The sequence below is a fragment of the Podarcis filfolensis genome, assembly GCF_964270895.1.
Source record: "Podarcis filfolensis genome assembly, chromosome: 10".
Lineage (NCBI taxonomy): Eukaryota > Metazoa > Chordata > Lepidosauria > Squamata > Lacertidae > Podarcis > Podarcis filfolensis.
The window spans coordinates 26,903,657-26,918,529 of record NC_139612.1 but is presented as its reverse complement, the minus strand read 5'-3'; the positions used below and the strand labels follow the sequence as shown (position 1 = coordinate 26,918,529).

Genomic DNA, 14,873 nt, shown 5'->3' with positions numbered 1-14,873 from the left:
TTGTTCTGGGAACGGAGCACATGGTTAGCGACCCCTCCTAAGAAATTTATCATGGCATATAAGCTTTAACAGGCTTTTATCAATACACAAGAGAGGGGGGTGGAAAGAGTAAAAGAAATATTTGAGGTCTAAAGAGAGCCCAAAACATGAAGCAGGACAGGAGGCAAACAGAGATGCATCACGTTACAAATTCCCGATCCGATCCGACGAATATGATCCAAGCAGGCTGGCAACCAGTAGCTGTTGAGAATGAACCCACAATGTGGCAAGATCAACAGTATAAATAAACTTCCCCCTGGCAAATATGTTAATGGATTCCAATTGGATGACTTTACTCTTTGAAACTTTTCGTTGTTAGCTAAGGTCTGCTACAGAGCATAATAATAATAATAATAATAATAATAATAATAATAATAATAATTTATTATTTATACCCAGCCCATCTGGCTGGGCTTCCCCAGCCACTCTGGGCAGCTTCCACCCAAATATTAAAATACAGTAATACATCAAACATTAAAAGCTTCCCTAAACATCCTATGAGATTGATATACCCCCTGCCCTGCGATTTCTGGTTGGCTAACAGCTTATTGCTCAAAGTGAGCTTACAGGGGGTGAGGTGTTACCCAGTTCTTTTCAGCTAGACCTATAACCATCTCCTTTCTTTTCTGGCAGACATGATGAAGTCTGGCCCAACCCCACCATATAGAGGCAATTAGTGATACTTTTTTAGAAGAAGAAGAAGAAAAGCAACGACTCAGAACCATAACTGAATTAACAAGCCACGTTACCAGCCTGCCTTGAATAATTATTCAAGAGTAACTCCATTCTAATTAAATTCTTTTAAAAAAATAAAGATAAAAAAATATAGGAAACCACAAAGAGCATTATAATTTAGGAAAAGTTCTGTATAGGCTCATATTACTGGATTTCTGACTCTTCACAGTACGCACTGCTATGAATGGTAAGCAACACTGATCCCCATTCACAGCTTTCTAAATGTTGAACCCTTTTGAAGTCCCAAAATATACGTCCACTCTTCTGATTTTTAAAGCCTTTTGCTGCCCTCTTGTGGTTCTTCACAGAAATATGCTGGTGAATGATAACACACCCATATGATGGGGGAAAGGATTTTGTGCACTGATTTTAGAAGGCAGTTTGGATTTCATCCCAGTGTTTTTCAAGGCAGAAAGGTTTTGGATCCCTTGCCCTGAGTGATGGTGCTTTAACTGCCAACACATACATCTGTGGCAGTGTACAATGTCTCCTGAAATAGAATTATCTGATATCAATACATTTTGCCCTGATTCCTCAATACACATTGAGATGGTGTAGATCAGGGGTGCCCAAACTCTTTGGGTCCAATGGCACACTTGGGGGGGATCCCTGTTGTGCACACTACAAAATGTGCATTTCAAAGAACATTGGGAATTCTCAGAATCATCTTCCCTCTAAACCAGGGGTCAGCAAACTTTTTCAGCAGGGGGCCAGTCCACTGTCCCTCAGACCTTGTGGGGGGCAGGACTATATTTTTTGGGGGGGAAGAACAAATCCCTATGCCCACACATAACCCAGAGATGCATTTTAATAAAAGGACACATTCTATTCATGTAAAAACATGCTGATTCCTAGACCGTCCACGGGCCAGATTTAGAAATCGATTGGGCTGGAGCCAGCCCTCGGGCCTTAGTTTGCCTACCCATGTTCTAAACAAACAACAGGCTACGTCACTCCACCACACCTCAGAAAAAGAAAAGAAAAAACAGGCAATGCTTCCCAAGCAGAGAAGCAAACAGTTTTGTAAAACTCTGGGTTTTTTAAAATTAAAATCCAGAAGGGGCAAGGGGTCTTGGTGAGCATCAAAGGGTATATGTCCATAGGGACCATCTTGGGAACCCCAGGCAATATAATATATATATACACACACACACACACACACACACACGCACCACCCATCTGGCTGGGTTTCCCCAGCCACTCTGGGCGGCTCCCAACAAAATATTGAAAACACGATAAAACATCAAACATTAAAAACTTCCCTAAACAGGGCTGCCTTCAGATGTCTTCTAAAAGTCAGATAGGTGTTTCTTTCCTTGACATCTGATGGGAGGGCGTTCCACAGGGCGGGCGCCACCACCGAGAAGGCCTTCTGCCTGGTTCCCTCTAACCTCACTCTCGCAGGGAGGGAGCCGCCAGAAGGCCCTCGGAGCTGGACCTCAGTGTCCGTGCTGAAAGATGGGGATAGAGGCACTTAGGCAGCCCCCTAGTGTGGCAGACAGTGAGAAGGCCAAGACCTGCTAAGTTTCAGCCAGGGTGATGTGTCCTCAGACAGAGTCTGTTAAGATGCTAACATATAACTAGGGCCATAGCGTGGGGAGAGCTAGTCGGGCTGTAGCCCCAGGCACATGGTTTTGAGGGTGCATGACCCCACCAAGATCCCCACCCTGCCTGCTGCTGGGGGCCTCTGTGCTCCAGAGCCTGGCCTTGCACCACGACCCTGGTCCCCTCGCCAAGGCCAGATGGGCTCTCCCCTGCACAGGTACGCAACACAGTGTGGCCCGTGAACCCTCTGTGCCCCATGCCCACCCAGCGGCAAGGGTTCGGCTGGTGTGGCAGGTTTTGTGTATTCTTCACACCCAGCCCCTAGTCCTTCCTGGGCTCTGCTGCATAAAATGGCTTCTCTAGTATTTTGAATCCTCAAAAAAATGTGTGTTTCAATGTTTTATAAAACACCATGTTTGGTTTGGTTCATTGGCTTGTTTGTGTGTTTTTGAGGGGGGAAAGCTCCCCAATCCAGCAGCAGGGATGCTTTAAATATAATCCCCCTTCAGAAAAGAGCACTTTAAAAATAAAAAAGGCAAAAGGAAATACAGCTTCCCCAAAAGCAGGACACACCATGCAGTGGTGTAGCGTGGGTTGTCAGCACCCGGGGCAAGGCAAGTAATTTGCGCCCCCTGCAGTGAGAGAGAGTGAGTGAGCCCGGTAGGGGCAGAGAGCTGCGAGTGCGCGCCCCCCCCCAGATGGTGCGGCCGGTGCGGCCGGCCCCCCCTGCACCCCCCACGCTACGCCACTGACACCATGTTTGACCAGAAGTACCGTATTTTTCCCTCTATAACACGCAGATTTTTTCTCCTAAAAAGGAAGGGGAAATGTCTGTGCGTGTTATTGAGCGAATGTGTGGTCCCTGGAGCCAAATGGCAAAAAAAATCAGGCAAAAATCAAATCGCGCGTCTCGGAGAAGGGAAACCTGAAAAGAGGAAGTGGCTGCTTTCCTGCATTCTGCCTCAGGGTCTTACTGCCCACCCTCCTCTGTTTCCTTGCTGTGTTTGCTCAAACGGAACAAAGAGCAGGGAAAGCCCCTCCCCTCCAGGCAAGCAGAGGGGAAAGCAGAGTGTCGTCTCTGTGCTCCGGTGCTGCTGAAAACATGCAGGAGGGAGAGAGAGAGAGAGAGAGAGAGAGAGAGAGAGAGAGAGAGAGAGAGCTGGCTGGCTTGGGTGGGTAGGTGAGGGAAAACTTTTGCCTTCCTTTCCTCCCTCCCGTTATACCCCTCTCCTGCATTCTTAGCCAGCTGCTTCTCTGCACACCCCTCTCGTGCTCCTTGTCCATTCTGTATTTTTCCTTCCTTCCCCACTTAAAATGTGGTTAAAAAGCATGGATCCACATGGATCCTCAGGATCTTTGCATTGGGTCACCCCAAATTCACCATCAGATCACATAGCATGTCCATGGCTACAGCCTGCCCCCCAAAAATCACACACGCACTGTTGCCTGGGGCTGCAATGGTGCAAAAATGTGGTTAAAAAGCATGGATCCACATGGATCCTCAGGATCTTTGCATTGGGTCACCCCAAATTCACCATCAGATCACATAGCATGTCCATGGCTACAGCCTGCCCCCCCCCCAAATCACGCACCCACTGTTGCCTGGGGCTGCAATGGTGCAAAAACGTGGTTACAAAGCATGGATCCACAGGGATTCTCAGGATTTTTGCATTGGGTCACCCCAAATTCACCATCAGATCACATGTCTGTGGCCACAGCATGAAGCACAAAAATGATACATCCACTGTTTCATTCAGAATGTTTTTTCCCTTGTTTTCCTCCTCTAAAAACGATGTGCGTGTTATGGTCAGGTGCGTGTTATCGAGCGAAAAATACGGTAACCTCAACAAAATTCATGCCGTTCACTACCAGGTTCTTGACACATTCCGTTTACTCCTTCCCCCACTGCTCCCCATTTTATTGCCCCAGCTAGTAAGCAAAAACAAGTGAACGTAACAAGTTCCATACGTGACTGGTGGGCTCATGGAATAAAATAGGTCACCTGCACAGAGGCACTGCTGTGTTGAGGTGACCCCAAGTGAGATGTCTTCTGGGGCTGCACTGTGTAGCCCTTTACTGTCCTGGTGTCCCCCAACTGCAGGGTCTGGGAGGGTTGTGATGCAGGTTATGTGTGTGTTTGTGAAACATAGAAAGAGGGAGAAAATGTGGAGAAGGAGGCGGGGGAATGCAGGTGGGCGCCACCCCCTAGTAAAATTTAAAAGACATGATAGCCTGAAATCAGCAGGCCCGTGTCCTTCACTTCTTTTCTAGCCATATGCCAGAAACTGATGAGCATTGAAACAACAACCACATACACACCTCCAGGAATTCAAGTTGTATTCACCACTCAAGTTGCAATTTTCAGTTATGAAAATATTTGTGTCATATTCAAGGATAGGAATGAATCTGATTCACTCCGCAATGCAGACCTGTCACACTCAGTATGTTTTCTGGACTGCAGCTCTCATAATCCCTAACCATTGGTTGGGACTGGTGGGAGTTGGAGTCCCAGAACATTTGGAGGACCATAGGCTCTCTGTTAGCTACCCAATGACCAATTTGTTACGGCACCCAAAAGAGCTAATTAAGAGGATATGGTTTAGGGAAACACAGCTTACCTCATGTAACCTGCCATAAGGAGACACAGATTATATATGTGAGAAAAAATAAAGAGGAAGAGGATGGTGCTGAAGAACATTGTCATCCAAGACCCATGGTCCTCTCGGAACATTTTCAATCGGAGTAATTGGCCTGCAATGAGAAGATGGTTAGAAACGGGTTAAAACAAATGTTCGCCCAACAGGTTTTCCACTGCTCTAATACGAGAGGGAGAAAACACAGGTGGCAGGTCTATATTTGCCTAGGAGGCTCAATGATTGAATCAAACTCCAATAAACATGCAAATGCGCAGGTTTGGCGAATAATATGGTCGGCGGCTCCATTGTAAGGCATCTGTTTACACGGTAAACAGAGATACACCTTCCCAGCGGGTTGTGACGTGGCTTGGAAAACTCGTGTCACATTCATGCATACATTTAACTGCAAAACGTTTTTGGAATGGTGCAGTTTTTGTTGGTTCTGTGTGAAATGAAAGAATTGGCTTGTGGCTCCCACAGAATGAGACACGCAGAATATTGGCTCCAAAGCTCCTGCTGTGGCCTGGCACACACTCCTTCCCACATCATAGTATTTTCTTGTTGGGCCTGTTGAGATATTATACTAGGAAGAACAAGTGGGTGTGGGGGTGTGGGGGTGAGGCAGCTTCTGGGTTGCTTGGATAATTTGACTGCTGACTTCCAAAGGAATAATTTGGATTCCAAAGTTCTGCTGTTCCCTCGGCCAAAGTTCCTCAAGCTAGTATACATGTGCTCATGGGTATTTCAGTAAATGTGCAAGTTTACTGGGTATGGCCTGGGGTTGGGGGCTGAAAGTGGCCCTTCCACATCCCTCCTCCGGGCACAAGCTCTGCCTAGTCACACCTGCTTCTGGCCCTACTTTGAGTGTTTTGGTCTGGCTGGGGTGTATCCTTCAACTCTGCCATCCCACCCATGATTAGGGCTGGGAAATACAGTATCTGGTTTTCAGCATCATCACCAGCTAAACAAAAACCTGCATCTAACGCTTAGATTTGGGACGCAGGTGGCGCTGTGGGTTAAACCACAGAGCCTAGGACTTGCTGATCAGAAGGTCGGCGGTTCAAATCCCCACGACGGGGTGAGCTTCCATTGCTCGGTCCCTGCTCCTGCCAACCTAGCAGTTCGAAAGCACGCCAGTGCAAGTAGATAAATAGGTACTGCTCGGGCAGGAAGATAAACAGCATTTCCGTGTGCTGCTCTGGTTCGCCCAGAAGCGGCTTAGTCATGCTGGCCACATGATCCGGAAGCTGTACGCCGGCTCCCTCGGCCAATAAAGTGAGATGAGCGTCGCAACCCCAGAGTCGGTCACGACTGGACCTAATGGTCAGGGGTCCCTTTAACTTTACCTTTTTAACACTTAGATTAGTGTTGTATAACATTCAGGAATCCTCTGTACGTGTTGCACAAACCTGATTGCTATCTCCATCCTGAGTAAGCATAAGGAAGGCTACCTTACATTCGCCTGAATGCCACTCCCTGCTAACAACCAACTGATTAATAAACTTGGATTGTATTATCTGATACCAGGGGCAGTGCAAAATAACATGTGTGATGGATTCTATTTGTCTCTGTCCACAAGGGCATAGTCTATCTACAAGTAATATTTCCTGGACTCTCCTCTGTTGTGTTGCTTCAGTCTTGCTAGCATGTAGGCCCTGGGTTGATTCAAGTTGGTCAAATGGAAGAGATAAGATGCCATTGGCTGCCCACCTTGCCCCACCCCCAGACTTGCAACACGGCAATCTCATCCGTACCTATTCAGAGGTAAGCCACAATGAATGATATGGCACTTACTCCTGTGCGAGCAAGTTTAGAACTGCAACCCAAGAGAACTACTTCAACTCAGTTTGAACTGGCTTTAAGAGTCCTGTTTAAGAGTCCGGTTAGTGGAGAATGTATTTCATGGGGAACGCAACAAAAGAATGTTTATTGTGGCAACTCAGCCATACAGAAGAGTAATTAGACCTGCTGACAGCATTCAGCTTGGTGGTATGCTAACAATAAAGTCATTAATCTCCATCCTAACTGGATATCTACAGCATATTTTATTCTCTGTGAAAAAGCTAAAGGCTTCTTTTACTGAGTTAGAGCTACGGTTATACTGTATTCCCATCTTAACAATTTCTCCCCCAGCCCCAGCCCAGTTCTGAGGTAAATTCTAGCCCTTTTGGTTTCAGATATGACCATGGTAGAAGTCTCTTCCTGCAATGTGATTACCCTACTTAGAGAGCAGCGTTAACCAAAAAAAGGGGGGGAAGTAGGCTGAGTGCTGACATTATTTAATGCTGAAAAGTTAACATACCACTTCTTCCTAATGAGGCAATGTATAAGTAAGTGATGGCTAAGTGCCATGAGCGATGCTTCAGGAGGCAAGTCTGGGAGAACGAGCATCTAAAATAGAATCATTTCTCACAATGAAAAATACTTAAAGTGGCTACAAAGAAGCTTACGTTAATGGCTTTCGTTGAAATGCCTCTATTTCAGGAGGCTAATTGGTTAACACAAAAAAGGAGGTGGTTCAAACTATGACCTGTGGTGCTTGAATTTTAATTGATTTTAGTAGAACTAAGCCCAGATTGACATGTGTGGCAGTCCAATGAGGTGGAAGGGTCCTGGGACAGCAAGGTGGGTTGTGCCATGTCAGACAGCAGGTTGAAATACCCTTTTTGAAAAACCTTCTCATGTACAGAAGCAACACCTCCCTGCAAGTAGCAAGCTAACACACCAGGAAGAGAATTTCTATTACAGTCTGCTACGCTAATTGTCTAAATGGAAGCTGTTTATTTGTTTTTTTTAAAAAAAGGAAGGGACCATTTTTTAAAAATGACATGAAAACTCAAAGCCTGCTGTTGAAAGTGGTACAAAATCCATTCTTGCTACGTCACAATTCCCAGTATTCTGCTACATGTGTACAATTGAGCATGATGAGTTAAAATCCAAAAAGTTAGTATTTGAAAGGATGAGACAGGTTATGCGAATATGGCAATTATATGAATATCAATCAGGAACATGGGTGGTGCTGTGGTCTAAACCACTGAGCCTCCTGGGCTTGCCAGTCGGAAGGTCGGCGGTTCGCATCTCCACAATGGAGTGAGCTCCTGTTGCTCTGTCCCAGTTCCTGCCAACCTAGCAGTTTGAAAGCATGCCAGTGCAAGTAGATAAATAGGTACCACTGTGGTGGGAAGGTAAACAGCGCTTCCGTGTGCTCTGGTTTCTGTCACAGTGTTCTGTTGTGCTGGCCACATGACCCGGGAAAGCTGTCTGTGGACAAAAGCCGTCTCCCTCGGCCTGAAAGTGAGATGAGCGCCACAATTCCATAGTCGCCTTTGACTGGACTTAACCGTCCGGGGGTCCTTTACCTTTTACCATTTTTTAAAATGTGAATATCAAACCACAGAGATTAAATACTAAAAACGACCATAAGAGAAGTTGGAACGAGTAAACCTTTGCAATGCCACCTTGTGATGGAAACAAATTCTTCATAAGAACATAAGACAAGCCCTGCTGAATGCGGGAACATTTGGTTGGCCACTGTGAGAACAGGATGCTGGACTGAAAGGGCCACCGTCCTGGTCCAGTAGGCTCTTTTTATGTTCTTAAAATAAAAGCCGACCACCAGCAGCTCTTCCTTAAGATAGGACTCTCCGAGTGATGCCACCTGCACACCAATAATCACCCCAGCAGGCTAAAGAGGAGAAGCCTGGAGAAGCAACGGTCATTGGACTCGATGGCAAACATTTGTCAGCTTGGGAAGACTATTGTTTGTTTATTTAAAGCAGTTATGTACCACCTAATATTTTTAAAAAATCTCTAAGAGGTACTATTCACTAAGACTACTACGTCCTTCTCAAAATGGGCCACCAACAAAGGGAAGATCCTCCCTTCCTTGTTACATTGAACTCTGGCTTTCCTCTAGCGAGCCAGTGTGGTGTAGTGGTTAAGAGCGATAGACTCGTAATCTGGTGAACCGGGTTCGCTTCCCCACTCCTCCACATGCAGCTGCTGGGTGACCTTGGGCCAGTCACACTTCTCTGAAGTCTCTCAGCCCCACTCACCTCACAGAGTGTTTGTTGTGGGGGAGGAAGGGAAAGGAGAATGTTAGCTGCTTTGAGACTCCTTCGGGTAGTGATAAAGCGGGATATCAAATCCAAACTACTATTCCTCCTCTTCTTCTTCTTCTTCTTCTTCTTCTTCTTCTTCTTCTTCCAAGGACCTCAAGGTGGCAAGCATGGTTCTGCCCCTCCCCATTATAACCTCACAACAACGCAGTGAGGTAGGTTAGGTTGACCGACAGCAACTGGCCCAAGGTCACCCAGTGAGTTGTATGGCTTAGTGGAGATTTGAACCCTGCTCCCTGAGGCCCCAGTCTGACACACTAATCAGTGCACCACAATGGCAAACGGAGGTGCCAGTGCTGTGAGCAAAAAGACCCACAAAGGTAGCTAGCTAGCTGCTGTTGTGTACTTTGGATTGGTTTCCTAGGATTCCTTAAAAGCATCTACACAAAACAAAACCTGATCGGTTTGGATTTTGTGCGGCGTATTTTTATGATAAGCAGTGAAAACACAGGCGGCAAATTGTTTTCCCGAGATAATATGCGGTATCATTGTAAAAGTGTGGGCAAGCAGAAAAGTGTGACTTAGCCTTTCTCTGCGAAGGGGAGGAGTCTAGAGGCTGAAAGAAGTGGCCCGTATGTTTCCATTTTCATTATCCACAATATGTGGATTATTAACAAACACAGATGAGAACATAGACGTTAATGGGATAGCATCCCATTTTGACAAAGCTGGAGATTAATGGGGAAATTCCGAGATGACTTGGAACTCCCAGCCCTGCTCAATGGAGAATGCAACCATTTTTAAACCAGGTAAGAAAATAGTAAAAGACCTATTTTCAAGTATTTGTTTGAATCGGATACAGCATTTAGTGTTGTTCTTGGCATCTGTCTGTCTCGAGAAAGAAATGTAGGAACTAACCTGAGTTTTAAGTTATACATAAGCATGGAATACAGAGCCTGCAGCTGAATATTATATTTTCCATGAATTCTTATTCTGAAATGATTTTCAAGCAGTTCTCCTTTAATTCTAATAAATACAGATCTTGACAATTCATTTTACCTTGACTGCATTAAGAATTAAAATGAAACGTTAAATTTCTATTGGCATAGCTCATTACACTTTACTGGAGTGTTAATTGAGCATAAAAGAGGAATTTGCCTCACAATTAATAACCAAAAGGTAAAGCATTAATTTTCAGTACTGGATGTCATATTAGCTACTGTTCCATTAAAGACCAATATCTGTTTCTGTTTTTACTAACGCCTAATGCTGCAAAGCGTGAAAGGCTATAATTATGAACCATTGTTTGCATTGTATCCCATAATATAGGATATACATGACTAGGAATGGGTGAACGTGACAGTTTCAGTTTCTCTCAGTCTCTCATTTTTCCAACTGTCAGTTCTCTACATACACATCAATTTGTGGATTTATTTATTTTTTAAGTCTAGATGAAAATTCATCAGCATTACATGATAAATGTATCTTCATGCACACGTTTGCAAAGCACTTTTCCCTAATGTAACACACTGGTGTATGCTATAGTCACTGATATATGCATTGTTTACACACTTTACCGTAGTGCATGCATTTTCAATGTGCTGGCATCAATGCTGATTTCAGGTGAGATCGTGCAAGAAATCACACGAGCTCTTGTGATTGTCATTCCAGCAACACCTTGCTGGAAATTGACACAATCTCATCCAAAATCAGCACTGCTTCTCTGGCAGTAGTGGAGCACCCAGCGGGGGACACTGCATGAGGTGATGGCCTCATCCTGCCTAAAGCTATGCCGACTCTGGACTGAGATTGTTTGTAGGATGCTTTGTCATTGATGCCTTAATTGTTTGTAGGATGCTTTGTCATTGATGCCACAGGAATGGTGGAATATAAATTGATTGGAAAAATAAATAATGGGCAGTCTTCACATCTGTCAACAGCACATAGCTCCATGACCCACTCACACATGCTTTGACACATGATGAAGCTAATATACCCCCCCCACCTTCTCATGTTTCATTTGGTCCTCATTTGGTTTCATTTGGTAATTTTAGACACAGAAAGCAGCATTAACGCACATTATGGGATTGTTGCCTTCATAGTACCTTTGTTTAGCAGGAAGTAATTAAATATTATCATCTTAGCCTGGATAATGTCTCCTTATCATTTTGTGCTTGTAATTATGGGAGCCTTTATAGTAGCCCAGAGATTAAGCAGTGAGAAGTAATTGCCAATAGATACTTATAACTACAAAACGAGTTGCATTACCCTGCTGGAACGCAAGGTATCCTCCAAACAGGAACAGCAGGATTGTGGAAATGAGCAGTCTAAGAACACATAAAATAGCAGTCTTAGGTACAGAAAACTAGGGTTTTATGGAACAGGCGATTTGCAAACATTGCCTGGAGAGACTCAGTGACAAATTAAATGTGGCATTATTGTCATCGTGGGGCCTTGCTTTGTTGATATATAGGATGGAGCAGGGGAAGGGGAGATGGATTGGGACCATGATGAGGGGGTTTAACCCTTCGGAACCCCACCACCACAGTCCTGATCAGAATCCACCCCCACAATCCCCAAATGTACTTGCTATTCACCATGAGAAGAAAGCTTTATATACAGTGGTATTTTGGTTCTCGAGCGGCTTAGTTGTTGAACAAATCGGCTCCTAAATTCTGCAAACCCAGAAGTAAGTGTTCCGGTTTGCGAATGCTTTTCGGAAGCTGAACATCCAACACGGCTTCCGCTTGAGTGCAGGAAGCTCCTGCAGCCAATCAGAAGCTGCGTCTTGATTTTTGAGCGGTTTCAGCAGTCAGACAGACTCCCGGAACGGATTAAGTTTGAGAAGCAAGGTACCAATTGGCTAAACAAAAGTCATGGCAAGGCTAGGAAGCTGTCTTATATCAAGTTAGACCAAAGGTCTATCTGTCTCAGAGTAACCCCACTAGCTGGCAGCAGCTGTCTCAGGCTGTGGTCTCTCCAATGCCAGGGATAACCTGGGACCTTCTGCATGCAAAAAAAATATGGCAAATAAGGGAAGGGAAAGGGCCATCAAGAAGCATCCTTATTTGCCATATTTTCCCACTGAAACAGTAAATCCAAATTACATGGGATAACAATATGGGGATGGCATTTGGATGAAGGCAATGTCATACAGAAGAGTTTGGATCTGATATCCCGCTTTATCACTACCTTAAACCACAGAGCCTAGGGCTTGCCGATCAGAAGGTCGGCGGTTCGAATCCCCGTGACAGGGTGAGCTCCCATTGCTCGGTCCCTGCTCCTGCTAACCTAGCAGTTCGAAAGCACGTCAAAGTGCAAGTAGATAAATAGGTACCGCTCCAGCGGGAAGATAAATGGCATTTCCGTGCGCTGCTCTGGTTCGCCAGAAGCGGCTTAGTCATGCTGGCCACATGACCTGGAAGCTGTACGCCGGCTCCCTCAGCCAATAAAGTGAGATGAGCGCCGCAACCCCAGAGTCAGTCACGACTGGACCTAATGGTCAGGGGTCCCTTTACCTTTACCTGAGGAATCTCAAAGTGACTAACAATCTCCTTTCCCTTCCTCCCCCACAACAAACACCCTGTGAGGTAAGTGGGGCTGAGAGACTTCATAAAAGTGTGACTAGCCCAAGGTCACCCAGCAGCTGCATGTGGAGTAGCGGGGAAGCAAACCCAATTCACCAGATTACGAGCCCACTGCTCTTAACCACTACACCACACTGGCTACACAGACACTGCACAAAATGTGCATGAATCTTCTGCTGTGCAGAAATGCCCACTTTCCAATTTTATTGTACCATACTATCATTCGGTCCGAGCCAGTACCAACTGAGCGGGCCACAGATAATTTATTTACCACCAAAATCCCGTATGCTCACCGAGATCCTTTTAAGTGTTTTGAAGCAACACCTTGACTTTTTCTTTTGCTTTCAGGTAAAATCCATGGAAGGATGTCAAATACTACTTGCATTACCTTCTGCAGCAGCTTTAGCAGGCTGGAATGGTACTGCTACTTTGTGTTTATACTTTGCTTCTTAGTTGTGCTAATAGGATTTCTTGGGAACACGTTCACGCTGCTCTATTATATATACACTGTGAAATCGTGGACCAGTAGTACCGTGTTTTTATTCAATTTGGCACTGTGCGACTTCACCTGGATTTTCCTGATTCCCTTTTCAGCCTACTACCTTCTACTTAATCACACAGCATATTCTACCCAGATATTCTGCCAGGTGAAACGAACGTTCTTCGACATTAATGTCTACGGAAGCATCTATTTTCTCACACTGATCAGCTTTGACCGATTTCTAGGTGCCGTCCACCCAATTCGTTCCTTAAAGTGGTGGGATAAAAGCAGAGCTACGTATTGCACCATCGCCATATGGGTCCTCATTTTCATAGAGTCCATTCCTGATTTTTACTACACATTCATGGTCCAGAGGAAAAGGGAATCTGCAGCTTGCCTGGATAAAGTGGGAGACCCTCTGCACTTTGCGGTGCCTTTTACCATTTTCAGAGTTCTCTTTGGATTCCTTATTCCAGTCATAGTCATCTTTACATGCTACACGTTGACTGTGAAAGCATTACAGAAAATGAAAAACCGCCAACAGGGAAGACACCGAATTGGAAAGTCCTTGATATTGGTTTTAGCTGCAATGGTTGTTTTTGCGGTGGCCTTCATTCCCTATCATGCCACAATGACGGCAGTGATAATTTACAGAATGAATTACCAGCTCAACTCTGACAATATACACCTGATAGTTGTCATTTATAAGTTCACCGAAGTCATCTGTGTTTTGAGCAGCTCCCTAAACCCCATCATTTTCGTGCTTGCAAGCAAGAAATTCCAAGATAAGTTCAAAACCATGCAGTGTTCTAAACACAGATGTCATTGCTGTCGATCACATAAAATTGAGGATGCTGCAGCTGCACTTTGATAGGTTAGATGCTTCGTCATTTTCAACTTCTGCTCTGGTAATAGTTTTGAGACAAGTGGTACCTTTTGTTGAATCAAGCTCTGCTGGCATATCAGCAAGCTTTTCAAGGTCATTGAGTCTTTCTTCGAGCATTACCGTTAGAGTAAAGTAAACCCATAAGGACAGGTGGTAGGGATGAGCATACTGGCTCCAGCTTCTTCCAGCTTCATTCCCATTGCCCTTCCAGCTCATAGATGGTAACATCTGAAGCTGGGAACCTTCTGTGCTCATGGAGGTTACACACACATTTTGGAATCCTGGAAAACCAGGGTTCTAGAATGTAGAGTGACTCTTCAGAAGGAGATTGCTGCTTCCTTCACAACCGGAAAGGCTTGGGGCAAGTGGATTCCTCTCCCCTTCCTCCTCGTGTGTTTATTTTTCCCAAATTGTAATGTCTGGAAAGGGCTATGCCTTAAGTGAACTGGACTAAGGGTTCTACGCAGCTTGATAGCTGCTCACACACTGCAGAAAAATTCCATTCTGACCACTTTCACTGGATTGATCTTGGACCAGGCAATACATTGGAATCTCTTTTTAAAAAAATAATAATATTTATTACTTTTAAAGATTACAGAAAAGGAAAAGAAAAAGAAAAAAGACAAAGAAAGAAAAAAAACAATACAATACAATATATAAACAATACAAAACACAACCTAAACATATTAAACTAAACTAAACAAAACCCTAACCCACCTTAACCCTAAACAAAACAAAACAATAACCATTTAAAAACATACATCACACCTTTTCTATACTCTATCTTTCATTCCCTTGTTTCCTCGACTTCTTCTCACCTCCCTTTTTGTATTCCACTTCTATTAATTGTTTCAGCAAATCCTTTCCATCTTTCTCAATTTTCTGTCATATTATCAATATCTTAAC

The 14,873-nt window shown here is 44.6% G+C and overlaps 2 protein-coding genes across 4 annotated transcripts in view; one reads left to right on the top strand and one right to left on the bottom strand.

The window, feature by feature from the left end:
- Positions 1-14,873, bottom strand: part of TMEM117 (transmembrane protein 117) — a 215,576-nt gene that overhangs the window by 169,091 nt on the left and 31,612 nt on the right. For all 3 annotated transcript variants that reach the window (XM_083574570.1, XM_083574569.1, XM_083574571.1), the window contains exon 3: positions 4,938-5,070. In XM_083574570.1, coding sequence (XP_083430696.1) covers positions 4,938-5,070 — 133 coding nt within the window. The remainder of the gene's footprint in view (positions 1-4,937; positions 5,071-14,873) is intronic.
- On the top strand, positions 9,768-14,159 carry LOC310744051 (P2Y purinoceptor 1-like; the record flags this gene model as incomplete). The annotated part of the gene is made up of 2 exons (XM_083574796.1): positions 9,768-9,822; positions 12,949-14,159. The coding sequence occupies 2 exons, from the start codon at positions 9,768-9,770 to the stop codon at positions 13,950-13,952; spliced, it is 1,059 nt and encodes a 352-aa protein (XP_083430922.1). The 3' UTR covers positions 13,953-14,159.